The sequence below is a fragment of the Pyrenophora tritici-repentis genome, chromosome 3, assembly GCF_003171515.1.
Source record: "Pyrenophora tritici-repentis strain M4 chromosome 3, whole genome shotgun sequence".
Taxonomy (NCBI): Eukaryota; Fungi; Ascomycota; class Dothideomycetes; order Pleosporales; family Pleosporaceae; genus Pyrenophora; species Pyrenophora tritici-repentis.
In genome coordinates this window covers 2,202,492-2,228,246 of record NC_089392.1, presented here as the reverse complement: position 1 = coordinate 2,228,246, position 25,755 = coordinate 2,202,492, and the positions used below count along the sequence as shown (strand labels likewise).

The window sequence follows — 25,755 nt, the reverse complement described above, 5'->3', positions numbered from 1 at the left end:
GTCCCCGCACATAGCTGGCATGCTGTTTGGTTCCGGCATTTAAGCTTTGTATGGCCAAAGCCTTGGCAGTTGTCGCTGTGAGGGGCTTGGACAATGATGATTTCAATTGACTATCCCGTTAGACGAGTATAGCAAACTTGAAGAGAAAACGTCTAGATACAGAATGTTGAGGAACATTTATACCTTGTAAAAAGAAGCCGTATCATACCAAGAAACATCTCGAAGCTTGCCGTGAAGCTTGTGGAAGCTTCGGTGGCCTGAGCTCACATCGGTCCGAGGTGTCAAGGCTGAGGGCATCGCCGAACGCCGACATACAGGCATAGCCTGTGACAATTACTCCCCTCCTCCACTAAGGGCTCCCTCGTCGTTTCTTACGACGCTGAGAAGGTTTGGATACGTCTGTGTGAGTTCGATACGTTGCGTATGCTTCTGTCATTGTCAATTCCTCCTCTGGTTCCCAAGTTGGCTTTGTATAGCCTTCCCATTTCACCAGCAACTTGAGCTTTTTGTCCTTTCCTATTTTATGGTCTAAAACCTCTTCAACGTTGTACCATTCTGAATCTCCTTCTTTTAATACAGCTGGCGGCTGTGGTTCATGGAGGATTTGAGATGGTAGAGGGTTGTCCGCAGCTCTCCGAAGTAGCATGACGTGGAAGACATTATGTATTCCAGGAGGAGTATCCAGTCGTACCGCATGCGAGCCTACTAGCTCCTTAACCGTATATTTCGCGTTTTTCCAATCCAACTTTTTGCAAGGTCTGTCGGTAACGATGTTTTGGAGGCGGAGCCACACCTTATCTCCAACTCGAAATTGTTCTGCTGGTTGTCGATGCTCGTTTGCGTACGTCTCGTACTTCTCTTGCGCTGCTGCTATCATGGTCTGAGCCATCTCCGTAGCATCTTGGAGCTTAGCAATAAGGGCTTCTCCCTTAGCAATCGGCGTACGGCCCGTTGTTCTCAGTTTCTCTTCCACTTCGATAGGTTCGATGTTGTAACCGTGTGTTGCAAAGAACGGGCTTATACCCGTAACTGATGACGTGCGGCCATTAATCGCGAGCATAGCAACAGGAAGTAGCTGTTCCCAGTCATCTTGGTAGTAAGACACGAAACAACGAAGGTAGGCTTCAAGCTCCTGATTCATCCGTTCGGTTGATCCATCAGTTTCCGGGTGAAAGGCCGTTGATAGTCTTCTTGTGATCTTCAACAATGAACACATTCGTCCCCACATAAGAGAGACAAACTGTGGGCCTCTGTCTGACACAATAGCGGCGGGGGGTCCATGATGTTCGACTAAGCATTCCATCATTGCTTCTACTACCGCCTCGACGGTTATTTGCTTCATCGCTCTGAATATACAGCTCTTGAACAGTCGGTCTGTTATGACCATCACATTAGTCGCGCCGGACTTCGAAACCGGCAGGTCGGTGATGAAGTCAACGGAAATTTCCGCCCACTGTCGCTCTGGAACTGGTAACGGTTTTAGGAGTCCTCGTCTCTTCTCCCTCCATACAGCTTTGCTCCCGCAGATGTCGCAGTTCGGAAGGAATTGACGTATGTCTTGAGACAAGCCTGGCCATGTGAATCGCCTGCTGATGATCGCCTTAAGAAGATCGCGACCTGGGTGGCCTGTGAGCGCAGAATCATGACACTGCTGGATAATAGCCGTTCGCAAAGGTTCCGAATGAGGGATCCAAATACGATCTCTCCACAACAATCGTCCGCCATCGTCAACGGAACATTCTGAAATAGAAATTGGCAGGCCCCATTTTGGTGGAATCTGCCTCGCTCCTTCTCGTACCATATTACGGAGTAACCAATATCGTTTATTTATTTCCAACGCTCGGTTCCAAAGTTGCCGTAAGTTAGGTTCCGATTCTGTAAACGGACAAACAGGAGGGTTATCCCTAATCGGTTCTTCATCGTCTTCTTGGTCCTTGTCACCTCCGAGTACCCATGTAGCGCCAACTCGTACATGATGCATAGAGGGTGTACAAAGCATTGTCGATAAGCTATTCAATGACAAGCTCCCTTCTTTGTTACTGAACATCTGGTGAGATCGTCCGCTTAATCGTGGGTCGTCAAGTCCTTTTGGCAAATCTTGATCTCTTCGTGAAAGAGCGTCTGGGACCACAGCCTTCGTTCCGGCTTGGTGGATAATGCGGAAGCGGTATCGTGATAGTTCCAGAGCCCAGCGCATTTGTCGCTCGGTAAGCTGTTGCTTCTTCATGAAGTATTCGAGGTTTTTATGGTCGCTGAGGATCGTGAAGCTTTGTACGCTCTGTAACATACTCCGCCATTGTTCAAGGCATCGAATGATGGCCAGTAGCTCCTTGTCGTGAATAGGATAGTTAGCCTCTGCTGGGAGGCATTTCTTCGAGTAAAATGCCACGGGCTTCCATTGGCCGTTATCAGTCAACTGCGATAATTCGCCTCCAATACAGTAGCCTGAGGAGTCTGGCTGAACTCGGGTTTCCCGTTCAGGATCAAAAGGGGTAAGCACAGGTGCGCTAATTAGTAATTGCTTCATTCGCTCAAAAGCGCTTTGCTCAGCTTCTCCCCAACGAAATTGGACGTCTTTCTTCGTTAGATTCGTAAGCGGTTGAGCAATCTTAGAAAATTTGGGGATAAACTCTCGGTAGTAGTTGGCAAATCCTACAAACCCTCGTACGCCTTTAACTGTCGAAGGAGGTTCCCATGCCTTGATAGCTTCAACTTTTTCTGGGTCGACGCAAATGCCTTTTTCAGAGTCCACAACGTAGCCTAGGTACTTAACTCGCTTTTGCTCGAACTCGCATTTGTCAATGTCGAGTTGTAGGCCTGCTTCCTGAAGCTTCTTCATTACTCGCAAGACTTGCTGCCTGTGTTCGTCCAGAGATCCATTGGTAAAGATAATTACGTCGTCAATGTATGCCGATACGAATTCATCTAAGAATTCCCGTAGAACGTCATTGATATACCGTTGGAACGTTGCGGGCGCACCGGTTAAGCCAAAGGGTGTTACCTGCCATTCGAATGATCCGAATCTTGTTCGAAACGCTGTTTTCCACTCGTCGCCTTCTTTAATCCGTATCTTGTGGAAAGCGGCAGACACGTCAAGCTTTGTATACCAAACGGCTTTAGCCATCATCTGCAGCGTCTCTGTGATAAGAGGCAGGGGTGTACGGTCCTTCTTCGTGATCTCATTAAGCTTCCGGTAATCGACGCAGAAACGAAGACCTCCTCCTGGCTTGCGGACGAACAGAACAGGGGCTCCGGCTGGCGATCTGCTAACTCGGATCCATCCCTTCTCTAGGTGGTCGGTCAAGGTTTTCCTTAAAACTAACAGCTCTTCCTTCGTCATGTTGTACAGTGGTCCGTAGGGTACTTCTTTCTCTCTACCGTATTCATCTTTTTCCAAATCTATTGCGTGGTCTACTCCAGGGCGGTGTGGTGGTAAATAGCCTTGCCCTACTACCTCTGGTGTGAAGATTCTCATGTCTATTTTGTCGTGGTAGTAAGCAGGCAACTTCGTCTTCGGATCCGTAGGCTTCTTCTTTTTGTTCAACTTATCGAGTGCTTTTTCAATATCGGCCATAGTAACAGCAAATATATTAACTCTCTTTTGCTTCCTATAATTCCGGCGTGCTAGGGCTGAAAAGACGGCAGCTGAGACTACTTTTGTCGAATTGTCTGTTGTCCAGGTTGGGTCCTTTCGTAGTGTGACATAAGTGTCAGTCGTGCCGATGTGAAGCGAGTCTCCGTAGTCTGAATGTCGTATTGTTACTTCCTGACTTCTTGCCCATGGAAGCCCGAGTATTACGTCTTGCTGCATCTGAGGAATAATGTAGGCCCAAACTCGTCGCTGTCTGTGCCCGTCGATGTCGATATCGAAGAAGGAAACTCGGTTAATAGCGTTATAGTCGACTCCAGCAACTTGTTCTAGTGTTCGTGGCCTTATTAGCAAGGTTGGGAGCTGCAACTTCCTTTGAAGACGATCCGAAATAGCCATGTAGCTGTGGCAACCGTTGTCAAACATCGCTCTCGTGAAATGAAGTCCGTTGACACCGAAGTTTACATAGATGCCGGTTTGATCCATCTTGTTTTCGAAACGCCTCCAGTCTGCTGCGGCTCCCGCGTCTTCCTATTGATCAGAGGAACTGATTTCTTCATCTTCTGTGTCTTCAACCGCTGCTGTCGTAACCTTTGCTCGGGAAGCAGAAACAACGTTCTTCTGTATTTTCACCGACGGCGGGATTGCCGCCGCTAAGGGACAGCGTTCGACCTTGCAGTCGTCTCGACCACAGCGTAAGCATCTTCCTTCTTTCCATCTCTTCTCTATTTCTGACTTCTCCACCCATTTGGCTCGCTTCCCCAACAGGGACTGGTCTTCAGGTCGCTTTGAGGGATATCCGTTAGTGTTCCTCCTTCCCTGAGCAGCGTTGATTCGCACGGTGGTGGTGGGTTCCCATTCCATCATTTCTTCTCTTAAAATATTTTCTCCGAGTGCTTGCTGTGCAGTGTTGCTTCTCCTAGAGTTGATACTACGTGTTTCGTTCTTCCATTGCCCAAAAAGCTCCATTTGGTTACTAACTTCTTCGCATTTCGTAGCGAAAGCAACGTAGGACTCGAGCTCAGGACGCGAGATTCCGATTAAGTGTGCTCTAAGCTTCGGGTGTATAGCATTCCTTAGGTAGGAGATCTTTGAGGACTCGTTCCAAGATTCCGCCTCCGCGTTCGCAATTTCTTTCTCAAACCGTGGGTAGAAAGAAGTAAAGGGTTCGTCGTCTCGCTGTCGAATTGTGTGGAGTGCGTGAATAGCCTTCTCCTTACGGTTACGTTCACCATAAAGGAGGTCTAATCGATCTAACAAGGCTTGTGGATTCGGAAGGTTTTTCCTCAATTCCATTTCAAAGAAGGTAGTGATGTTCGTCCTGGCGCTACCTTCAAGGCGGGAGTACACATAGCGTATCTGGGACTTAGCATTCCCAATTGCTTCGGCGTCTTCCTCAATCTTGCCTTCCATCTCCAGCTTCCAACCACGCCATTGTGACTTAACTCCGCTGAAAGTTGGTGGATGCGGTAGGCTGTGGCGAGGCTTGTTCGTTTGATCAGGTAGAGACATCGCTGTCAATCGATCTTGGGCTGGATTGCGTGTTGGAAGAGGCTGGATAACTTCTGATGCTCGGATGAGCCTTCTGGGCTTCGGGTGCCGCGAGGGGCCTTCTGGTGCTCGGATGAGCCTTCTAAACTTCGGGTGCCACGAGGGGCCTTCTGATGGCTGTACGTTTCCAACGGAAGTTTGCTATAATGTGAGGGGCTTGGACAATGATGATTTCAATTGACTATCCCGTTAGACGAGTATAGCAAACTTGAAGAGAAAACGTCTAGATACAGAATGTTGAGGAACATTTATACCTTGTAAAAAGAAGCCGTATCATACCAAGAATCATCTCGAAGCTTGCCGTGAAGCTTGTGGAAGCTTCGGTGGCCTGAGCTCACATCGGTCCGAGGTGTCAAGGCTGAGGGCATCGCCGAACGCCGACATACAGGCATAGCCTGTGACAGTCGCATTGGGTAGTAGCTGGAATACTTCTGTACTTTTCAGTACGGAGGCTCTCTCCAAGGATAATGATCCTCGCTCCTAGTTTCTTTGCTTCAGCTTCTGTTTTAAAAGCAATAACAATAGAGCTGTTTTGCTTGTTCTTCCAGTCTTTTGTAAGCCAGTAGGAGTTACCAACTATTTGTAGTCCTTTGTTGTATGTAGGGATTTCAGTTTGAAGGATTTCTAGCGTGTCTGCTCCTTCAAAGGTTGTAGGGACGTTGTGGACTATGACTTTTGTCCAAGATTCTAGTGGTTGAGCGTGTTTGATGTTAAAGAGATCCATCCAGATGTTGGATTGCTGGAGAAGGAATTCTCCAGAGTATCCGCTTGTAGTAGTAAGTATGAGATTGTTTCTCTTACTAAGAGCTGCTAGTTGGATAACAGGTCCTGCAATGCCAGCTTTTTGGAATGCCTCGTTGATTTTGTTTCGTGCTTGGAGCGGGTTGATGGTTTGGTTTTCCTCTAGTGTTGCAACTATTTGATAGTGCGTAATTAGTTTCTTAGGCGTTGGCTTTTTCTTTGGGGCTACAGTCGTCCAAGTGGCGTTCTTTGATGGTTGAGCTGCAATTGTTGCGTATGATTGGGGAGCATTTGTGTTTGTTGTCGTTGTTGCTACTGCTACTGTTTGGTTGTTTTGACCAGCTACTGTGGCTGTTGCCTTCTTTAATGTCTTTGCTGCTTTTTCTGAAGCGTTTGCTAGAGTAGCTGAGTGGAAGGCGAGCTTGGCAGATAGTTTGTCCGAGATCTGGTTTGTAACTCTCCCTTTTTCCGTGTAGTCTCTAAATACGTCTAGTAGTTCGAGTAGCTTGTTTTGCTCTTCATATGAGTTGGTCATAATAGAGGCTTGGAGGATCAGGTTTCTAGCCCATTGGATTGCCTGTTCTGGATCTTTTGCGGTTGGTTTATCAGAGTCATTCTTTTGGAATGGATTTCTTCCAGTTCTGTCGTATACAGGAGAGAAGAGGGCTGGTCGTTTGTTCATGATTGGGACTAGTCGTTCAGGTGGGTTAGGTTGAGTTTGGGTTGGGGTCGCTGGTGTCTGGTCCTCTTCTATACCCATTTGGATATCATTTTCGAGATAGATTGCGGTATTAGTGCTGTTTCCGCTTGCCTCTGGGATCTGCACTATGATATTGTCGCTGTCTGGCGGCATTTTTGTTCTGTTGTTGCTACTTTACACTAGAAGGATTAGACTCCGCAACAATCAATTCAATCCGGTCACTCTCCTAGACCCACTTACCTATCTAGGTAGGGCTTAAACTCCTATAGGTAACTACTAGGCTTAAAGCGGTAATCAATCAATCCAATCTGAACCTTCTAGGACCCACTTAATTGATTGTTGCGGACTGTGAGAAGGATACCTAGTTCTTCTAGCCGTACCGGTGTGAAAGTAGTGAAAGCCTTGCTATTTTACTCTTCTTACTCTCTTTTCTCTATCTTACTGATCTATCGAGTAGATCTCTAGGATAGGAATAGATTTGGGAGACTAGAAAACAGCGAAAGAGTCAATTGTTGGTGTTTTTGGTTATCTTATCGATAAGGACTGGTCTGTGCGTTTTTGTTTTGGAAGATTGAACGCGTCTGAAGAATCTCGTTCTACTGGCTCTAGCTTTACAACCAGCTGGCTGCAGAGGCTTAGAGTAGCTGGAATGTTTTTCTTCTGATGGTTTCGACTATATTCCGATGAAAAACGACGCGTTTTGATCAGTTTTCGATTTGATGTGTGTTGGCACGTCTCTGGCTGGTATTATTATTATATTATATTTCCATTAGAGTCCTGTATCAGTCGGTGACTATGTAGGACTTTGGCTAAGCCGTTCTATGTATGATGGTCGTTGTGGAGTTTCTATGGGTCTTGTACAATTTGGGTGGTGTTTTGCGTACTCCAATTTCAGAGCTAGTCTTCCATTGGCGCGGGTGCTAAAGAGCAGTTTGGTGAGTAGAAAGAGATGTAGCAGCGGGCTCTTTTGGATAAGGGAATATTGTTTTTGTAGTTTTATACAGTGTCTGTCTGTTCGGTGGTTTGCCCAAGGTGCCATTTTCTCGTGCTAATCCTAGTACTTGCAATAAAGGCTAGAGTAGCTTTAATGCCTGTCTTTGTTTGGAGGAGAAGTGGGAGGGTGATGGGTCTGTGTGGTATTGCTTCTTTGAGTGTATTTCGATGTGTTTTGTACTGTTTGCACTCTAGAAGTAGATGCTGTGGTGTTTGTGGTTTGTAGCATATACATAGATTGCAGTCTCTCTTGTTGAATCTCTTAAGGTAGGAGTTGAAGTATCCATGTCCTAGCTTGAGTGAGTAGAACGCGCTCGAGATTTCTCTTGGTGTTCCCTTCGGGACTTTGATGGTTGTATGTGTGTTGAGCTTGCAGATCCTTGAGTAGGAGCTTCTGTTTTTGGTGGGCCTGTCGGTATACCTCTTGTACTCTATCAGTTGTTCTGTTTTTTGTATTTTGTTGATTTCTGTGCCTAAGTAGGCTAGGCTCGCTGTGGTCGATGTTGTTGGTCTCTCTTTAGCTGCTTCCTTTGCTAGCGTGTCGGCTTTTTCATTGCCCTTGACGTCGTTGTGTCCTGGGGCCCACTGCAGGTGGATAGATGCTTTCTTTGTCGTTATTCTCTTTGCAGCTCTCAGACTCCGCAACAATCAATCGATCGACATGATTGATTCCTATATAGGTTAAAGAGTTACTTTATTAGGCAGCCTTTAACCTAGATAGGAATCAATCATGCCGATCCGATTGATTGTTGCGGAGTCTGGCAGCTCTGATGCATCTTAGTAGCCACTGTTGTCCCGGGTTGTCCGATAGGTTGTTAAGCCTATGGATTGCTGCTTGGTTGTCTGCGTATACGTAGATCTCTTGGCCTTCTTGTGCCACTATAGCCGCGTGTTCAAATGCCTGTGCTATCCCCTCTAGTTCACCGTTGTAGACTAGTTGGGAGCATCCAATGTTTGTCTTTTGAGAAAAGGTTTCTTCGTGGGTGGAGCTGTACGCTACTACACCTACGCCGATCCCTATTCCCTTGTCGTGTTGTGAGCAGAGTTGCTATCAGTCAGTTCAGTCAGTCCGGAGCTCTCTGGACTGACTGAACTGACGTCCTGAGGTCACTGAACTGGACTGGACTGACTGCCAAGACTTTTCAATTAAACTAAAACTGACTGACTGAACTGACGTCGCCGCGGCCTGCGGACTGACTGGACTGACTGAACTGAGTTACCTGACGTCGAACTGAGATAAATGCTCCTGTACTTTTGAGATTTCTTCCTCTGATAGTGTGCGCGCTAGCCCAGAAGCTGAGGTAGTTGTTGGCTGTATACCAAGCCTCTTCCAGCTCTTCAAGCTCTGCAAAGCTGAAATAAGCTCTGGCTTCATATGGAGTCTCCGGGTGCCTAACATGTCGCCAAGCTCGCTGAAAGTCCGCTCACAGTCTGCCGCTGCTGCTGGTATTGTTAGGACGTCAATAGCGAACTTTGAGAGTATAGGGAACTGCCCAGCAACTGACTCCCAGTATAGAAGCGGATTAAGAGACAGCCAATCCTCCTCAGCTAACGCTGGTTGCCGCTTCCATATCTCATACTCATCCTCAGCAAGGCTTGCCTCTAACTGCCGTGTGCTTTGCTCAATTGACGACTGTAGAAAAGCTGATCGCGACGTTGAAATCCCTAGCCGGGGCTTCTTACGCGGCGGCGTTACAGTGTGAGCTGAAGTGGCTGCAGAGTCCTTCCGCCCCTGCCACATACGCAGGAATGCCCGGTGGTTATTGTCAAGCCAGCCGTCGCGATAGTGGACACCGTCACGGGCAGTGACATGGGTGTCAGGCACCTTCCAGAGCGCTGAGAGGTGGTGTTTGTAGTGCGGGTGTAGTATTGTAGCAGTGTAGTAGACAGGCGCGTTATCGAATTTTGCGTAGTACTTAGCAAGCTTACAATGTGCAAGGTTAACGTTTGTAATAAGATGATCTTCAGGCGCATCTAGATCTTCGTAATTTACATCCTTAAGGCGGTCTTTGAGAGCCTTAAGCTGGTTAAGAAGCTACTCAAACGTTACTAGAACTTCCTATATAGCGCCGTGTCGGCCGTGTCGGCCGCGACCTTTAAGTAGCCGTGTAGCTTCGGCAAATGGCTCAAGGAGTCGAATGTATTCTGTTATTGTCGCCTAGTCCTTGCCGCTTAGACCCCCTTCGCGTATATATAACCGTGGCTGGGCAGCAGGGAGCTGCTCACGATTCTTCCGGCGTCGTGAGGTTGCTGTTGCAGCACTATGCTCCTCAAGTTTACACTCAATATAGCCATCGATAGGGCCGTGTAGCTCAGCTGCACGGACAAACGTGTTGAAATAGCTATTCCAGCGTGTCTTAACAGGCTTCACAAGCTGCCGGATGTGGGGTGTAACACCTAGAGACTCTGCCTCCTCGCACTGTAGGCGCTCTAGTAGTTGTCGAGTTTGAGGCGTACAGATAGACGCAATCACGTCAAAGAGGACGCCAACAGGACCGTATTTGCGCCACTCATCCATGTACTTCTCCTCTTCCTCAAGGTGTGCGGCTTCATTCTCGTACGCGCTACGGTCTTTGCCCCAAATTACTAATTGTGCGCTTAGGTTGAGTATATGGCAGCAGCACCGCAGCCGCCGCTCGCTTGCGATAAAGCCAAACTCCTCTGCTAAGGACTCAACTGCAGTATCATTGTTACTTGCGTTGTCAAGCACAAAGTACCCAACCCTCGCGTTGTCAACGCCAAATAGCCGAAGTATTGTTGTTGCTGCAGCGGCAATATTATTGCCAGTGTGCGCCCCGTGTAGCTCAGGCAACCCAAGCAGGTGGTCAACTAGCTTGCCCTCGCTGTTAAGGTAATGTACGCAGAGGCCAGTAAAAGCATACTGCCCACCAGTTGAAGTCCAGTTGTCGAATGACACGTGTATAAGCGACCGGGCTTCGCGAAGGTAGTTGGCAACAGCTAGTATGTATGTATTGTACTCAGTAATAATATGATCGTGGAGCGTTTAGTGGCTACGCCAAAGGAGAGCTTCGGCTAGCGGGCTCACGGCCGCAATCATGGCTCGAAACTGCGGCGTTTCTATTACGCGAAGGCTCTGGTTGTCCGCGACTACCCAGTCCTTCAGCGCGTCCTGAAATCGAGAGGTTGAAAAGCTTGCTGCTATCTCGTTTGCTACCTCTTGCGATACTTCTATCCCTTTAGACCTCATAATATATACTTGGGACTTTGCGAGCGCGCCCATAATATTGCCCTCCCGGCTAGCAATTGGTACAGGTCCGTTAGGTCCGTGTGAGTGTCCAGGCTTGTTGCTTGAGAGGTGTCGGCCGGCGTTTGTAGTGCTGTCAGCCTCGTAGCAAGCCTCCTGCTTCCGTCGTTGATGGCAGTACCGGCAAAGCCAGTAGTTTTTCTTGTACTTGCGGTGCCAGACGGCCCAGCCGTGGCGGTAGATCCAGCTTTTTGGCCCACCGCGACTATTACGCTCAACCTGGCGCCGCTCAAGATACGGCACACGCTTAAAATCAAGCCCGTCGTAATTGTCGTCGTCGTCGTCGTCGTCGCCGTCGTTGGGGAAGTCCGCCTGTACTGCCAAGGGCTCATCAGCCTGGGCCTCGCTCGCAGTATCGCCAACAGTAGGCGCGTTTGATAGCGATGGTAGAGGAGAATTGCGCTTGTCGCATTCTACAAGGCGGCGAAGGCCTGAATTAGAGGGAGTAGACATGAAGTACACCAAGAAGTATTATGGCAACAGTAGTCTAGCGTCGTGTGTATAGCAGACGCGACGCGACGCGACGCGAAAGGCTTACTAGGTGCGCACCGGGTAGCGCATTTCCGCAAACTCTAATTAGCTTAAAGCTAGATGCTTTAACTTATATAGGATTAGTGTCTTTATATCTAGGACTAGCGCGGCTTCGAAGCCGCACTAAATGTGGCTTTCACAACTCTAAAATACTGCTTTAAAAACAGCTAACGTCAGTCTAACGTCAGTCAGTTCAGTCAGTCTGGAGGCTTCTGAACTGACTGGACTGACGTCCAGCTGCCTCAAGAACTGACTGACTGAACTGAGTCTTGGCAGTCAGTTCAGTCAGTTCGAACTGAGTTACCTGACTGATAGCAAGTCTGCATCCTACACACATGTGGGTGCCAAGCCGAGTCACGCGACATATTATGTAACTGCGTGAGCAGTGTCGGGTGGAGGCTGTGGATCAACGATTGTATTGCTATCTGTTGTTGTGTTTTCTAGAGCTCTCGGCTCAGAGGTAAGTGCACTTGCCCACCGGGCAGTGCCTGTTACAATAGGATATCATGTGACTCTAGTCACGTGGTTACATATTATACGATGATCAGCCAGGGCAGTCATGGACGAGTAAAGCATCTAGACAAGTCCCTCGAATCTCTCACATTCCAGACTTTTGGCTATGAACTATTGTCGTTTAACAGCCAAAGTCCTACATAGTCTCTGATTGAAAAAGGACTCTAATGGAATAATAATTATTGTTGAGAATATCTGGGTTCAGTCCAGGTAGAAGGTGCTTGGGGGTCACATGATGTGCTGGTGTGGCAGGCACTGCCCGGTGGGCAATGGCATCCACCACAACAGCCTGAGAGCTTGATATAGGACACGATAGTCAATACAATACGTTGCAGCCACCCCGCCTTGTCCCTCCTCCCACTCGGTTATCCATAGTAGTCATACTACTAGAGGGACCTTGTTCCAATAATTATAATAATAATAATATTGTCGTTTAGCGTCAAGTACAGAAGGGGCTTAGCTTACAGTGACGTCTACACATGTCAATGCGATCCAATCGGACTAATTGAACAACACTTCTGTCACCGGGAGCGGCTTTCAATTTACTAATATTGTAAGGTTTTCATTGATGGGACAAGGACGATAAGAAAAAAGCGGGGGTAATATCACACTCCAGGATCCATCACTGAAGATGTAAAGTGCAACAACTTACCTTTGGGCTCTAGACTCTCAAGCAGGCCTAAGCATCGTATTCATCACATGCTAACGCCAAAAGAGCTAGGTACCGGTCCATTCTTCCATATCCGGACGCAAGTACCAAGGCTAATCGTGTAAGAACCCCGCACCTCACAATTCCCCTTCTAAACACCATCGCCATCAACACCAAACCCCCAAAACACCGTCTTCCCCTCCACTTCCTCTCCACTAACCGTAAAAACACCCAAAATCGGTCCCACAAAGTCTCTATCACTCATTTCCCTCGCCTGTACCTTACACACCTCTACCATCTCTCTCTCTCCACCTCCCACACTGTACAAAAGCGTGTACGCTTCCTCTGTATACTTGATCTCAAACACAATTTCATTTCCTAGTACATCCTCCTGCTCGAGCCTCCGCTCCTCCATCCTATCAATACCTTGCGCCTTGTTAACTACTTTAGCTACAATCGCAGGTTGCTTGTTCGTCTGACGGTGCACGGCGATGTAGAAGAATCGGTGTTCGTCTTTGTAGACGGCTAGTCCTGCTGTGAGATTTTGGGGGGAGGAGGCGGAGGTGAGGTGCGTGACGCGGCTTGCTCCCTCCAGACTGCGCTGGCGTTTTCCGAGGAAAGTTGGAGATGCGTTTGCTGAGGAGAGAAGATGTGGCGAGGGTATTAGTGAGATGTCTTGGCCGGTAGAGGAAGAGGTGGAAGTGGAGATGTTACAGTTTGAGGCGACTGGGTCGTGGATGTAGAGCCAATCTACACCTGGTGCCGCTGTAAGTTTCCTCGCGGGATCCAGTGTTGTGTCGATGTTTAAAGGCTGAGCCTTGACGCGGTCAAAGGAAAGCCAATTTCCCGAATCCCAATGTCCACGCGTGAGAAAGGTTTCTCTACCCAGTCCATACATGTTGGGGGCATGCATCCGTATCGCCAGACAGACACCATACCAGTTCCCGCCCATACCCTCGAACGCCTCACAATGACCTGTACACTGCACATACTCGTCCGTTCCAGCAGCGGTGAGCATAGGGTTACGGGGTGATGCTTCCCACGGTCCATCCAGGCTCTTACTCCGCGCCATTGTCACACTATGGCCTTCGTGCGTGCCACCCTCGGCAATCATGAGGTAATAGAACCCCTCACGGTAGTAAATATGCGGACCTTCTGGATAAATACCGCCAGTCCCATGCCAAAGTTCCTTCTCGGGACTGAGCTTCTCACCCGTCGCAACATCGATTTCAAACAGAGTGATCTTTGTGCTTGGCCCCGGGGATTTCGAACCGCACATGTATGTTTTGCCCGACACGGTGTCGAAGAAGAGACTAGGGTCTATACCGTAAAACTCAAACGGGACAGGATCACTCCATTTGCTGGCGTGGATGTCTGTGCTCGAAATAATGAAGTTTTCGAGTTTGCTTTTTCCCCCATCGCTGGGGTTTACCACGTTTGTGCATACAATGTAGAAAGTACCATTGTGGTGCCGTATCGTAGGCGCATACAAACCGCCTGTTGCATACAAATGGTCTCCATTACCCAAATCGTGTATCAGCGTTGAAGCATTGGAGAAGCTGAGCTGTTCGGTCCGATTGATTGCGTTGCCGATTTGGTGCCAGTGAATTAGATCCTGAGACGTATAGATGGGCAAACCGGGGAAGAGATGAAATGTCGAGTTGACGAGATAGTATGTGCCATCAACTAGTACGACAGATGGGTCCGGTGCAAAGCCTGGAATGATTGGGTTGATGGTGGTGCTCATGTTGGCGGCGATTGACGATGTGAAGCTTGCTATGAGAGTGCGAGGGGGAGGTCACTGTACAGGAGTGTCATTATCATAGATTCATACATATTCCTAGCTAGTCCTGCCGAGGTAGCTACCTAGGTACGTTGTACGGAGACCGGGAGATGTGATGTTGTGGGTGCTAAACGACCGGGTGCAAAGCCGGGTAAATTCGTATAGCCACGTTTTCTGGATCGAGAGTCGGATCGCCACACCGCTGGGCATGTCTTACTCCCATCTTGTCATCTCACGCTAGTGAGTCGTTCCCTTCTTGGTGGTTGATAAGAAGGGCTATACCAAGTGCGCCTCGTCCTGCTACGGGCTTGGAAACTTGTTTTGACGGCAATGAAAAATTGCTAACTGGCTATCAATAAGCTTTTCCTCTTCATCATAGACTATTGATTTTCGCCGGGTTTCCGAATTTATCAGCTTGTTCATCTGATGAACATGATCTACATACCCCGCGGTGGCTCTTCGCAGCGCCCCAGACGCCAGAAGGAAAGGCCCTAGCACCTTGCACCAGATCCTTACCCCCTGCAGTATCCCGGTACTGGATTTCTTAAGCGCGTGTCGTTGGAGTATCTTTGCGACTTCTGGACGATGCTGACTGCGAGCTTACTCCGTTCTCTGTTGTCACTAGATCGCAAGCTTCTGGCCAATCATATACAGCCAAGCTAACTTCCTTTGGTATCGCGCGCCTTCAGAGTGTTGGCTACGGCAGTTGCAGCAAAGCGGTAGCTTTCATCCTGAATCATGTAAAAGACGAAATAACGTGGGATGCGAAGTTCGACAGTTTAGCCGGTCGTACCCCATGGGGTTACGAGCATGACCGAATTGGCTTCCCCGCATTTCACCCCAGTCTGGATCATAGTAGCCCAAGAGCACGGCGTGCAAGGCTATTCATGACCATGCCCCCCTTGCTGTGGCGCTTATCACGATACGATACGAGATTCATTCCAACCAAGTCCTCCAGGGCTTGTATGCGGGACAAGACCAGGGCCATGGGCGTATTCAGCCAACTTGGCTTCTTCCTATACTAGGCTACCTCCAAACTCCAAGGCCGATAGGCGGCAGGGATGTGACTTCCTGATACTGATGTGGCACAGTGTTGGAGAAGAATATATAGACAGCATGTGGCCGCGAGATTTACAGCGTCTCACTTCGTTGTTGCTGACACGCAGGCACGCGACTCGCCCATCATGGTTTCTTTACGCCCACCCAAGACCACGCAAAAGATTGTACCTGTCAAACCACCAAAAGGCCACTTCTTCTTTGCTGGCCGCATCTTTGAACGTCTACCATGGTGGAAGCGTCCGAATTTACGCAAACTCTACCTCTACATTGTCATTCTTATCATGACAAACACTGCCAATGGATTTGATGGATCCATGATGAACGTGCGTATCAACATCAAATTTTTCTTCTATTCTTACTGACCAGCACCAGGGTCTCCAATCCCTCTCCTACTGGCAAAACTACTTTGGTGAGCCCCGGGGGGCCATGCTCGGTTTCTTCAACTCGTCAATGTCACTCGGCTCGCTCATCGGCCTCTTCTTCACACCCTATCTGATTGACTGGAAAGGTAGGAAGATCGGCGTGGCTATTGGGTGCTGCATCATGTTGGTTGCAGTAGCGCTTCAGACAGGTGCACAGGACATTGGCATGTTCATCGCTGCGCGATTGATCCTGGGTTTCGGCGATACCATTGTGCTAGGCTCAGCACCGCTGTTGATCGCCGAGATTGCGCACCCACAGGACCGTGCTGTACTCGTCACACTTTCTGGTGCGAGCTACCACTCCGGAGCTTTCATTGCATCATGGGTGACTTACGGAACGCTGAAGCTCCAGGTAAAGTTGAAAACTTCTGGTTCGCTGTACAATATACTAATCTAATACAGAGCGACTGGTCCTGGCGTCTCCCTTCCCTTCTGCAATCAATCTGCTCTCTAATCATTCTCGGCTTCATCTTCTTCATGCCCGAATCCCCACGTTGGCTCTGCAACAAAGACCGCCACGAAGAAGCCCTCGCCATATTCACACACTGGCACGGCGAAGGTGACGTCGATGATGAATTCATCCAGCTCGAATACGCCGAAGTACGCGCTGCCATCGAATTCGACAAGAAACAAGGTAACCCAAACCACCCAGTATACCACAGTCGCAACCTTCTAACCCTTCTACAGGCAAAAACTCTTGGGCCGACTTCCTCAAAACAAAGGGCAACCGCAAGCGAATCACCATCATCACTGCCATTGGTTTCTTCAGCCAATGGAGTGGAAACGGTCTAATCTCATATTACCTGAAATATGTAATGGACAACGTAGGTCTCACGAACCCGCAGACCCAACTCGGCATCAACGGCGGCATGAAGACACTAGCGTTGGTGGAGAACTTTACTTTCTCCTTCCTCGTTGACAAGCTGGGTCGCCGTCCCATCTACCTCATCTCGACAATCGGTACATTTGTCATGTTCAACATCTTCACCATTATATCTGCGCGCTACGCCATTGCGCCCCGGCCTGCTCTCGGTAAAGGCTTCATTGCTAGTATCGTAAGTGTGCTCCAAACATTCAACAAACCCTCTTGACCCCAGTCTGATATCCCCCCAAGTTCCTCTACGGCGTCTTCTACGACGTAAAAGCCGGAATAATGGCCGGCTACACCACGGAAATCCTCCCTTACGGCCTGCGTGCCAAGGGCTTCACCTGGCTCAACTTCTGCGTCACAGCCGCCTTATTCTTCAACCAGTTTGTCAACGGCATCGCGCTCGATGCGCTGGCGTGGAAGTACTATATCGTGTACTGCGTGTTTCTCGCGTTTGAGATTGGCGTTATTTACTTTTGTATTGTCGAAACGAGGTATACGCCTATGGAGGAAATTGCAAAGTTCTTTGATGGGGATGATGCGGTTGATGTTGGGGAGCAGGCACTGCAGGATATGAAGGAGAGGGGCAAGGGCATTGGTGAGAAACAGGCGGTGGTGGAGCATATTGAGGTTACAGATAAGGTTTGAGGGAGAGGGGAGGGTAGGGCTTTTGTTGAGTTTGGTGTGCTTTGAGAGTATTGAAGTATGTGGACATTTGATTGTTATACCAATGTATGGCATGTATGGCTCCCACGCATGGCCGACTATCTTGCTTGTCGTTTGTGTCAAGTTCGCCTATCGATCGATGGTTTCCTGAGTGAACATATCGTGAGCCGCATGTGCAAAGCTAGTAGCAAAAGTGTGTGAAAGAGATCATGATGCTGAATAGGCTGATTCAGCGCATATCATATGACTATAGATCTAGCTACATACACATGTAGTCACCCTTTATTCCATGTACCTGAGCCCATTAGAGAGATGTACGAATATGGTTTCAGCCAAAGTGAATGTTGCAGACTACTCTTGAGTATGATGCCAACGTGATCAAAAGCGTGTTTGTGGCAAAGCCCGAAAGGTTGGGTTGACTCCGACTAGCAGTCAATGCCATCCCATGGTTATATCAATTTTCGCAGTCATTGCTCGACTCACTGTGTACAAAACTATCAGCATCACAGCGTAGGGCCAGTTAATTCTATCAGACCGAGGAAGCGCAAAAGCTATGAACCGGTTAGCAAATTGGTTGCCAAGGCTAGAGAGCACCGACTTACATTGGTCAAGCTAGGGCCCGACCTGCCTCACAGAGAGACAAGCCGGCGATCTGGTATTGCAGTACCTGACAAGAAGTGGATATAAGGGCTATCGCCAAATCTCAGGCCTAACCCCCAACTTCATCTTCTTTCTGTACATGGTGGACTCGACAAAATGTGCAGATGTATGTGCAGCTTCATCCGAGATGACTATTCGTCTTCGACACCCTCGCTGCCTCGGCCGGGACTCCTGCTCCTAGCTCTGCCAGCGCCTCGGCCACTCTGTCGCCTGTCGTGGTCGCGCGAGCGTCCCTTGGTCGTTGGGGGCGGTCGTACGAATGCGAAGTCAACAGCGACAGTTTGCTCAAGGAGTTCCTTGCCATTGGCGCCCTTGATGGCAGCCTTTGCTTCGTCCAGCGTAGCGTATTCGATGAGAACATAGCCCTGCGTCACGTTAGAGCCGTCTATGTATATTAAAGTCAAACGCGTACCTTGACGTAACCAGTTCTCCTGTCCAAGTTCATGTGCAGATTCCTAATAGTACCAAACTCGCCAAACATGTCATGCAGATCCTCTTCTGTAGCTTCTTCGTGTACGTTTGCGACAATGATGATCCAGCCTTCAATGGAGCGCACAGCTGTTGCGCCGGCCTCGGTGCGCGCGTCGCCGGCCTTGGGGTCAGCTTCGGGTTGGTCAATGTCCATTTCGATATCGGCCATGGCTACAGGTAGTGGCAGGAGAATTTCAGCGGATTATTAAGAATTGCTGGTGATGTTATGCGTGGTGGGTGATTGTACAGAAATTGTCGCGATAGCTCGCCTGGTGTTTGCGTGGAGTACAACGGTTCGCGCTAGTGGAAGAGCGGCTCTTTCCATACGCGACCCAAACTCCACCTCCCCGTCATCGCACTTGCCATTCGTTTGCGTTGGGAAGCCACCATCCCAACGCATGCCTAGTATTAGGCCCGCATACAAATGGCTCCGCAGTCTGTCCCTCGCGGCACGGCCGGAAAGTCAGAGATAAAGGGACTGCCCGCCAGCCATGTTAGCATTGAGCTCGATCCAGCTGCCACCCCACCGACGTCACTCGTGTGTTATATGACAAACTTTTGACCCGCACCTTTCATCATGCTCGCATTTCTCGATAATCTTGTCTACTACGCTGATCCAACTCTCCCTTCCTTCTCTTCGCTTACATATCTGTATATTGTGATATTGGGTTCTTCTCTACTCATTTCATACCGCTCCCGTCAGCAACAAGAAGAGACCTCCCTCTAAAACCATGTCTGGGTTTACAAATGTATGCATAGTCATCCAATTGGGCGCATCAAAGGCTGACAAGACAAGATTGCCATGATTGGGTGTGGTAGCATGGGCGGTGGCATGGCCCTGCTGTTCGCTGAGATTGGCGTCCATGTCTCGCTCTCGGACCCATCAGAGGAGGCGATGGATGCAGTCATCGAGAAGGCTGAGAAACAAGGATATAACGGCAAGGTGCAAAAGTACAAAGGTAATTAGGGGAGACGGGACAACCACTAGTACGACGCTTACAAAGTGACAGACTACGAATCACTGTGCGCCGCACTATCAACACCACGCCTACTCGTCTTCTCCTTACCACACGGCGGTGTTGGCGACAAGGTTCTCGAGGGCTTAATACCCAACCTCTCTCGTGACGATATCATCCTAGACTGCGGAAACGAACACTTCCAGAACACTGAGCGGCGACAGGAGAAGACCAAAGGCACTGGCGTAAGATATATTGGGTGCGGTGTCAGTGGTGGCTACCAAGCTGCAAGAGCCGGACCTTCCATGTGTCCTGGTGGGGATATCTCTGCGCTCAAAGACGTCCTCCCATTGCTGGAAAAAGTTGCAGCTAAGGACAAAGACGAAAAGCCATGTGTTGGTGTGATTGGAAAAGGCGGAGCAGGTCACTATGTCAAGATGATGCACAATGGTATCGAGCATGGCATGATGAGTGCCATTTGCGAGGCCTGGGGTATCATGCGAAAAATGGGCATGGGCTACGAGGAGATTGGTGATGTTCTCAGTCAGTGGAACTCCGAAGGCGAATTAGTAAGTCCGAGCAACTCTACTCAACCGCAATAAGTTTTGTACTAATGAACTGGATAGCGAGGCACCTTCCTCGTCTCCATCGGCGCCGATCTATCACACAAGCGCGACGCAAGTGAAAAGTCCGAGGAGAGCACAAGCGAAAAGCAGACACACCACCCACTCGTCATCTCACAAGTGCTTGACAAGGTCGTTCAGGATGTGACTGGCGAAGAAGGGACTGGAATTTGGAGCAACACCGAAGCCATCGAACTTCATGTTCCGGCTTTCACGCTCAACATTTCACATGCATTCCGTCTAGCGTCCGCCTTCCATGGCGACCGTGAGAGAGCCAGCAAAGCGTCCGACGGCGGCTTCCCTCCCAGCGAATTGAACATTTCCGACAAGAAAGCCTTTCTCGAGGACCTGAGGAAAGCAACCTATGCAGCCTGCCTTGCCAGCTTCATCCAAGGCATGAACGTCATTGCCAAAGCAGACCAAGAACATAAGTGGGAAATCGACTACTCCCAAGTCTGGCAGATCTGGCGCGCCGGCTGCATCATCCAAGCCGATTATATCTCCGACGAAATCCTCGCGCCTGTTCTAAAATCAAACCCTTTATCCGAAGACCTCAACCTCAACTTCTCAACTCGCGTGGCAAAGGACGTCAAGAACTGCTTCCCAGCACTCCGGCGCGTGGTCGCTAAAGCAGTCGAGACGGATCAGGTAGTACCTGCTATCAGTGCAACTTTGGAATACTTCAAGGTCGCTAGTGGAACTGATTTGCCCACGTCTTTCTACGAGGCGGAACTGGATTACTTCGGTAGCCACATGTTTGACAAGAAGGGTGACAAGGACTCAAACGTGAAAAAGCCCATGGAGGGTAAGCATCACTTTGAGTGGAAGCCCGCGACGAGCCAGAAGGAGCTATACGGGAAGAATTACAGATTCTAAAGTAACGAATCTCCGATTGTGATTTAATGGTATATGGGCGTTATTTCCTGTAGATATTTTTGATTAGAGAGAACATTTTACATTTGAACTTTCAACGCGTACGTGATTGAGTGCATTGCCATCCCCCAGCTTACTTGACCCGTAGCCTCCATCAAACAGCTCAAATGAATGTTGGATGTACGCAGCTCTTGCTACCTGTCTCGAGGTTCAGTTCCAGTAGTCGACCCAAAAAATGGGGGATTACGAAGAAATGACGAAAGCCGACATAAAGCCAGTTCTCCAGGTTAGATCCAGACGCATAGCCAATACTAAGAAATAAGTACAGAACGCACTGAGTTTTGTATTTCCCTCATCCCGTACACCACAGCATCAGTGCCCGTTCAAGCAGCGGCAACAGCACGTGGCATTATAAGCATTACAAGAGCGTACAGAACGTGTTGGTATGATTCCGCCATATAAACGTTATTACCATATTACCGGCACCAATACCGTATATATACTCATCTCCCCCTATCCACCCCTCTTATGAACACCCCCTTTCCTCACACCCTGCCCATCTAAGCGTACATAACCAACAACGGCGTGGTACTTCCCACAAGCACACCCTCACTCGTCTCCTCCCCAATCATGACCGAAACATTATAACTACTAATAGCAGGGTACGAATTACCTGGTCCGAGCTGAAAGAAAGCAATGTTCAAAAACATGTTCTCGTCAGGACCAGGCCCAGCCGGCCTACCGGGGATGAGGTCCTCACGCGCCGGTGCCTGAGCCAAGATGGTGATATTGTTGTCGGTGTCAGAGAGACTTGGGCCCAGGAACATGGATTGTACGTTATAGCCTAGGGCACCCTCGAAGCCGTTGTTGGCGCTCCAGCCGTAGGAGACGGCGACTTCGGGTCGTGGTTCTGCGCGCGGCGAGGCGATGAGGGTTAGGTTGAAGCGCGAGCCGGGGGCGATGGTCGCGGGGGCGGAGAGGCCGGCGAGGAGGGCTGTGGCTTGTGAGGCGCTGGCGAGGGTGGCGGCGAGGGTGGTGAAACGCATACTTGTGGTCTGTTGGGTATTTATTGGGTGCTGTGAGAGAGTGGGATATGTGGATTAGGATATTAAGGTGTAGAAGCGAATGATTGAATCAGCTTGTATATTGGTAGATAAAAGGAAAAGTCTTAGAGAACAGTGTCACGGTAGTGCTTATATAGCCATACTTTCTACAACCCATCATATTCCATCTCACTACCCCCATCCACTGACCAGCCATGTGTCGATCGGCTACCATCATCCTACCCCCACCTTCCCGAGCCAAACCCAGTAAACGGCCCGAAGCGACCGAAGCCGCTAAAACAATTCCCAGGTACACCTTCCCCACCTCTGTTCGTTCGTTCGTCCTCGTAAAACAAATATCTTGCAAATACCTCTTTCACTCTCACATGGCTCTCTCCCCTTCCCTCTCCCTCTGTCTCCCACCTCACCACGCATCTTCACCAACGAAGATCCCAACAAGGCATAAGCTCGTATACCACGGCATCACATTCCCGTCGGCTTAACCTGCTCTTTTAGCCAGGAATGACTGGGCCAGTCACGCCCGGGAAACGGCGAAAACAATACTTTTACTCCCCCTTGCCTGACAACGCAGATCTCCCGGTGCAGCTACGGCGAGTCGAAGCACCGCTGATCACACCAGACAATGGGCATGGTGTTGATCACGTTACTATTTTAGGAGCTTTGTATACGAGCGCTGATGCTGCCGTTGCTTCCGGATGGAGCGTTTTGTGTTTATGAGCCGGCATGGACAGACGGCGGTGTGGTAGTGGGGTGGAGAGGGATGAGGCTTCTACGTCATAGCGTTGTGGAGTAGAACGGACGGAACGGAGATTAGGAAGACAGAGATAACGTCATTTTCGTTTTTTACTTTTTACTGGAGCCAGATTCTGGCTTGAGGCTGTTGTGGATTATTAGCATTATGCTATCTTGATCTCGACGGTAACATCACAGAGTTTTTGATGGGAGATTCGAATCGGCATGCCACGCACGGTTTGGCACAGTGGAGAAAACTTGTGGGTTACTGAGAGCAAGGCGTGAGTTTGATTCTTAGGGTTATTCTGTGGTGAAATCGCCATTGCAGCGCCGGATGATGATGATGATAATCACCCGTATATTAAAGTAATGGGTAAGGACGGATGTAACTTTGGACTGTCGGCGTCGCGCCGAGCGAATCCGAGGGTAACGATTTCAAGTCGTCAGAACATTACAACACGACAGCACGCTATTATAACTCAATACGGCTCTTCTGGTCATTGAACTCTGCGTCTCTTGTCAGCAAAATACCCCTTAGACGTTGGCATGAAAGACGAAAACTTACCCTGAATCCAGTCCACAACAAAGTTCTTCAGGTACTGCTGCGCATACACAACCTGTGCAGGCGGTAACTCAGGCGTCGTCTGGTTCTCGAAAATACCGTTCTCCTCCCAGTGGTGAACACCGTGGCTGATCAAATGCCACGGCTTCTCAACAGTGTCATTCCTGCTGTTGGGGTACCAGAGTGGTGTCGCAGGTCTCCAAGGATCGGCATTGCCGCCGATGATGGCAAGACGCTCGTACTCGATGCTGTAGTTGCCGTATTTATTGACGCGTTCAATTTCGGGCGGTGAGTTGATTCCGAACTGCGCACGGCAGAAGAAGGTTAGGTACTCGACGTCCATGACACGAGAAATAAGCGGCATGATATCAGCGGGTGTGTTTCCCGTTTGGATGTAACCCCATTCGGTGCAGACTTGGTAGCTCCAGCTCGTGTAGCTGTAGTCCTCAATGGAAGTGTATGACTGCAACAGGGAACTGTTGAGCGTCGTAAAGTGTGAGTCCTGGGTGGAATTCGACCTGCGCCATGATCGGAGTGCAGTGCTGTTGATCCAGGCAATCGCGTTCAAAGTAATGTTCTGCACGACGGTGTCGTTGACATAGCCAGATACTGCGGCGAGTTTGGCAACTGTGGGGCGCAAGTTCTCACCAATGGGTTCTTCGGCAGTAATGTTAGTGCAGTAGTTGAACCACGAATCTGAGTTCTCTTCAGGGTCCCAGTTAGTACTCTGAAGTCCATAAACACCAGTGATCTGGTTGGCAAAGTCACGGTTGTCAGTGATGCCACCAAGTCCAAACACATCCTTGAGTGACTGAACCAAAGAGGTATCGTTCTGACGGATGAGGATACCATCAATAACGTCAATCAGAAGCTGAGTGTTCTTCATGCAGTCAGGAGGTCCGTAGAGACGAGCGGGCTCAAAGTATTGCCAGTAGTCATAGATGGCAGTTGTGACTCCGGATGATGAGATGGCTCCCCAGAACGTCTCCGGGTAGACAACTCGCAAGAACGCAGCCTGCGCTCCAGCATACGATCCGCCGTAAACGACCTGACAGAAGTTAGCGTTTGATCAGGTGAAAAATACATCAGTGTCCATACCCAGGGGGTGTTCGGGGCAGTCAAATCTGCATCAATACCCTCGAACTTGACATTCTTCGCAAAGTAGTCAATCTCAGCAAGGGATTGCTCAGTTGTCAAGAAACGCATGTTCTTGGTCGTGAGGTCAGGGACCGGGAAACTCTTGCCATAGTAGCGGTGTTCGAGGATGACGCCCAAGCCGTTGGTAGCCTTGATGACTTGGTGCACAATTCCCTTTTGTAGGAAAGGCAGACGGCCCGCCCCGTTAGTCTCACCGCCAAGAAGAACAAAGACTGGTCCGCCTGGCTTGTAGTAGGTGTCGTCGAACCAGTACCTTAGATTGAACGATTCATTACTGTGCGGCTCGTACCGAGTCTCGTTATGGAAGAAGTCAACAGGCACCGAGATGTTGCGTTCCGGGTATAACAATGTGGGGTCGGTATCAGCGCGTTTGGCAAGGCTGCGTCGTTGTACCTGGCTGGTTGTGAGCTTTCATTGCCTCCATACGTCTCGTCACCGGCCAGTAAAGCCATTGGTAGAGCTCAGAGAGTTGTATCTACCTGCTCATCCCTCTCTGCGAGACTTCTCGGGGAAAGCTTCAGTGCGGAAGCGGTCTGGATGCCTCCAAGAACCGCCGCGACAACAACTGAGAAACGCATAATGTTGGTAGAACAAAACGTAGTCGCTGGCGAGCAGCAGCGTCGCAGGCGGCACACACCTATATATTTGCCAACATTTAGACGCACTTGCGCTTATGACGACGGTGATAACTACCCGGTCGCTTCTTCGAGACAAAACCATGTTTGCGGAAGGTGATATAGTAGTCGCTGTCACTAGCGCATGCACGATTCTTGATCAAGCAGGAGATACCGTTGATCGGCACCTCTCGGTCGATAGCAAGCTTTCCGGCCTAGGTCTTGGGATATTTACCAGACGGCGTTAGGAAGGATTCAACTATATGTCGTGTGTGCTGCAACAGCAAGGTTTCTTTTCGTGTTCCATTATCCGGCCACGGCCGAATTTGTGGCGTGAGGCGGCTGCGAGCCTACATGTGGCTCGGGTGTTGGATTCATTTCGGTTCCCGGCTGCAAGTAAACGTTATTACCGCCGCAGTGGTTGTGTCATTACGTGTTCGTGCCATGGTCCGGTGAAGATTAGCTATAGCGATTCTTGTAGCCCGGGATCGTCTGACTTTGGCAGAGTGAGCCTGTGAGCCAAGCTTCCACAATATTTGCATCTTACGTGAGCTCATGAATATTTTACCTCCTATATTTTCTTAGTACCATGCCCTTCTTTCATCAAAGCAATCGGACAGATGGCCGAGCGGTTAAGGCGCTAGCTTCAGGTACAGCCTGCTAGTCACGAAAGTGGCGTGGGTTCGATTCCCACTCTGTTCAACATTCTTTT

The 25,755-nt window shown here is 49.4% G+C and overlaps 10 protein-coding genes across 10 annotated transcripts; 2 read left to right on the top strand and 8 right to left on the bottom strand.

Moving 5' to 3' along the window:
* Positions 1 to 349: 349 nt before the first annotated feature.
* On the bottom strand, positions 350 to 4,075 carry PtrM4_082150 (uncharacterized protein; the record flags this gene model as incomplete). Its single annotated transcript, XM_066106514.1, has 1 exon — positions 350 to 4,075. One exon carries the CDS (start codon positions 4,073 to 4,075, stop codon positions 350 to 352), a length of 3,726 nt encoding a protein of 1,241 aa, XP_065963452.1.
* A 45-nt stretch (positions 4,076 to 4,120) lies between these two features.
* On the bottom strand, positions 4,121 to 5,002 carry PtrM4_082140 (uncharacterized protein; the record flags this gene model as incomplete). Its single annotated transcript, XM_066106513.1, has 1 exon — positions 4,121 to 5,002. The coding sequence occupies one exon, from the start codon at positions 5,000 to 5,002 to the stop codon at positions 4,121 to 4,123; it is 882 nt and encodes a 293-aa protein (XP_065963451.1).
* A 490-nt stretch (positions 5,003 to 5,492) lies between these two features.
* PtrM4_082130 (NMDAR2-C domain containing protein) lies at positions 5,493 to 6,734 on the bottom strand (the record flags this gene model as incomplete). Its single annotated transcript, XM_066106512.1, has 1 exon — positions 5,493 to 6,734. One exon carries the CDS (start codon positions 6,732 to 6,734, stop codon positions 5,493 to 5,495), a length of 1,242 nt encoding a protein of 413 aa, XP_065963450.1.
* An 843-nt stretch (positions 6,735 to 7,577) lies between these two features.
* Positions 7,578 to 11,292, bottom strand: PtrM4_082120 (Dimer-Tnp-hAT domain containing protein; the record flags this gene model as incomplete). Its single annotated transcript, XM_066106511.1, has 6 exons — positions 7,578 to 8,211; positions 8,363 to 8,622; positions 8,800 to 9,581; positions 9,801 to 10,532; positions 10,590 to 11,058; positions 11,158 to 11,292. The coding sequence occupies 6 exons, from the start codon at positions 11,290 to 11,292 to the stop codon at positions 7,578 to 7,580; spliced, it is 3,012 nt and encodes a 1,003-aa protein (XP_065963449.1).
* Positions 11,293 to 12,683: 1,391 nt separating this feature from the next.
* Positions 12,684 to 14,279, bottom strand: PtrM4_082110 (XynB, Beta-xylosidase; the record flags this gene model as incomplete). Its single annotated transcript, XM_001941061.2, has 1 exon — positions 12,684 to 14,279. One exon carries the CDS (start codon positions 14,277 to 14,279, stop codon positions 12,684 to 12,686), a length of 1,596 nt encoding a protein of 531 aa, XP_001941096.2.
* A 1,220-nt stretch (positions 14,280 to 15,499) lies between these two features.
* Positions 15,500 to 17,312, top strand: PtrM4_082100 (MelB, Na+-melibiose symporter and related transporter; the record flags this gene model as incomplete). The annotated part of the gene is made up of 5 exons (XM_066106510.1): positions 15,500 to 15,697; positions 15,747 to 16,148; positions 16,199 to 16,430; positions 16,484 to 16,851; positions 16,911 to 17,312. The coding sequence occupies 5 exons, from the start codon at positions 15,500 to 15,502 to the stop codon at positions 17,310 to 17,312; spliced, it is 1,602 nt and encodes a 533-aa protein (XP_065963448.1).
* An 809-nt stretch (positions 17,313 to 18,121) lies between these two features.
* On the bottom strand, positions 18,122 to 18,630 carry PtrM4_082090 (RNA-binding protein (RRM domain); the record flags this gene model as incomplete). Its single annotated transcript, XM_001941059.1, has 2 exons — positions 18,122 to 18,355; positions 18,403 to 18,630. The coding sequence occupies 2 exons, from the start codon at positions 18,628 to 18,630 to the stop codon at positions 18,122 to 18,124; spliced, it is 462 nt and encodes a 153-aa protein (XP_001941094.1).
* Positions 18,631 to 19,192: 562 nt separating this feature from the next.
* On the top strand, positions 19,193 to 20,916 carry PtrM4_082080 (Gnd, 6-phosphogluconate dehydrogenase; the record flags this gene model as incomplete). Its single annotated transcript, XM_066106509.1, has 4 exons — positions 19,193 to 19,210; positions 19,258 to 19,420; positions 19,472 to 19,986; positions 20,044 to 20,916. The coding sequence occupies 4 exons, from the start codon at positions 19,193 to 19,195 to the stop codon at positions 20,914 to 20,916; spliced, it is 1,569 nt and encodes a 522-aa protein (XP_065963447.1).
* A 557-nt stretch (positions 20,917 to 21,473) lies between these two features.
* Positions 21,474 to 21,959, bottom strand: PtrM4_082070 (FAP multi-domain protein; the record flags this gene model as incomplete). The annotated part of the gene is made up of 1 exon (XM_001941058.1): positions 21,474 to 21,959. The coding sequence occupies one exon, from the start codon at positions 21,957 to 21,959 to the stop codon at positions 21,474 to 21,476; it is 486 nt and encodes a 161-aa protein (XP_001941093.1).
* Positions 21,960 to 23,181: 1,222 nt separating this feature from the next.
* PtrM4_082060 (serine peptidase) lies at positions 23,182 to 25,007 on the bottom strand (the record flags this gene model as incomplete). Its single annotated transcript, XM_001941057.2, has 4 exons — positions 23,182 to 23,216; positions 23,275 to 24,319; positions 24,370 to 24,822; positions 24,909 to 25,007. 4 exons carry the CDS (start codon positions 25,005 to 25,007, stop codon positions 23,182 to 23,184), a joined length of 1,632 nt encoding a protein of 543 aa, XP_001941092.1.
* Positions 25,008 to 25,755: the final 748 nt, after the last annotated feature.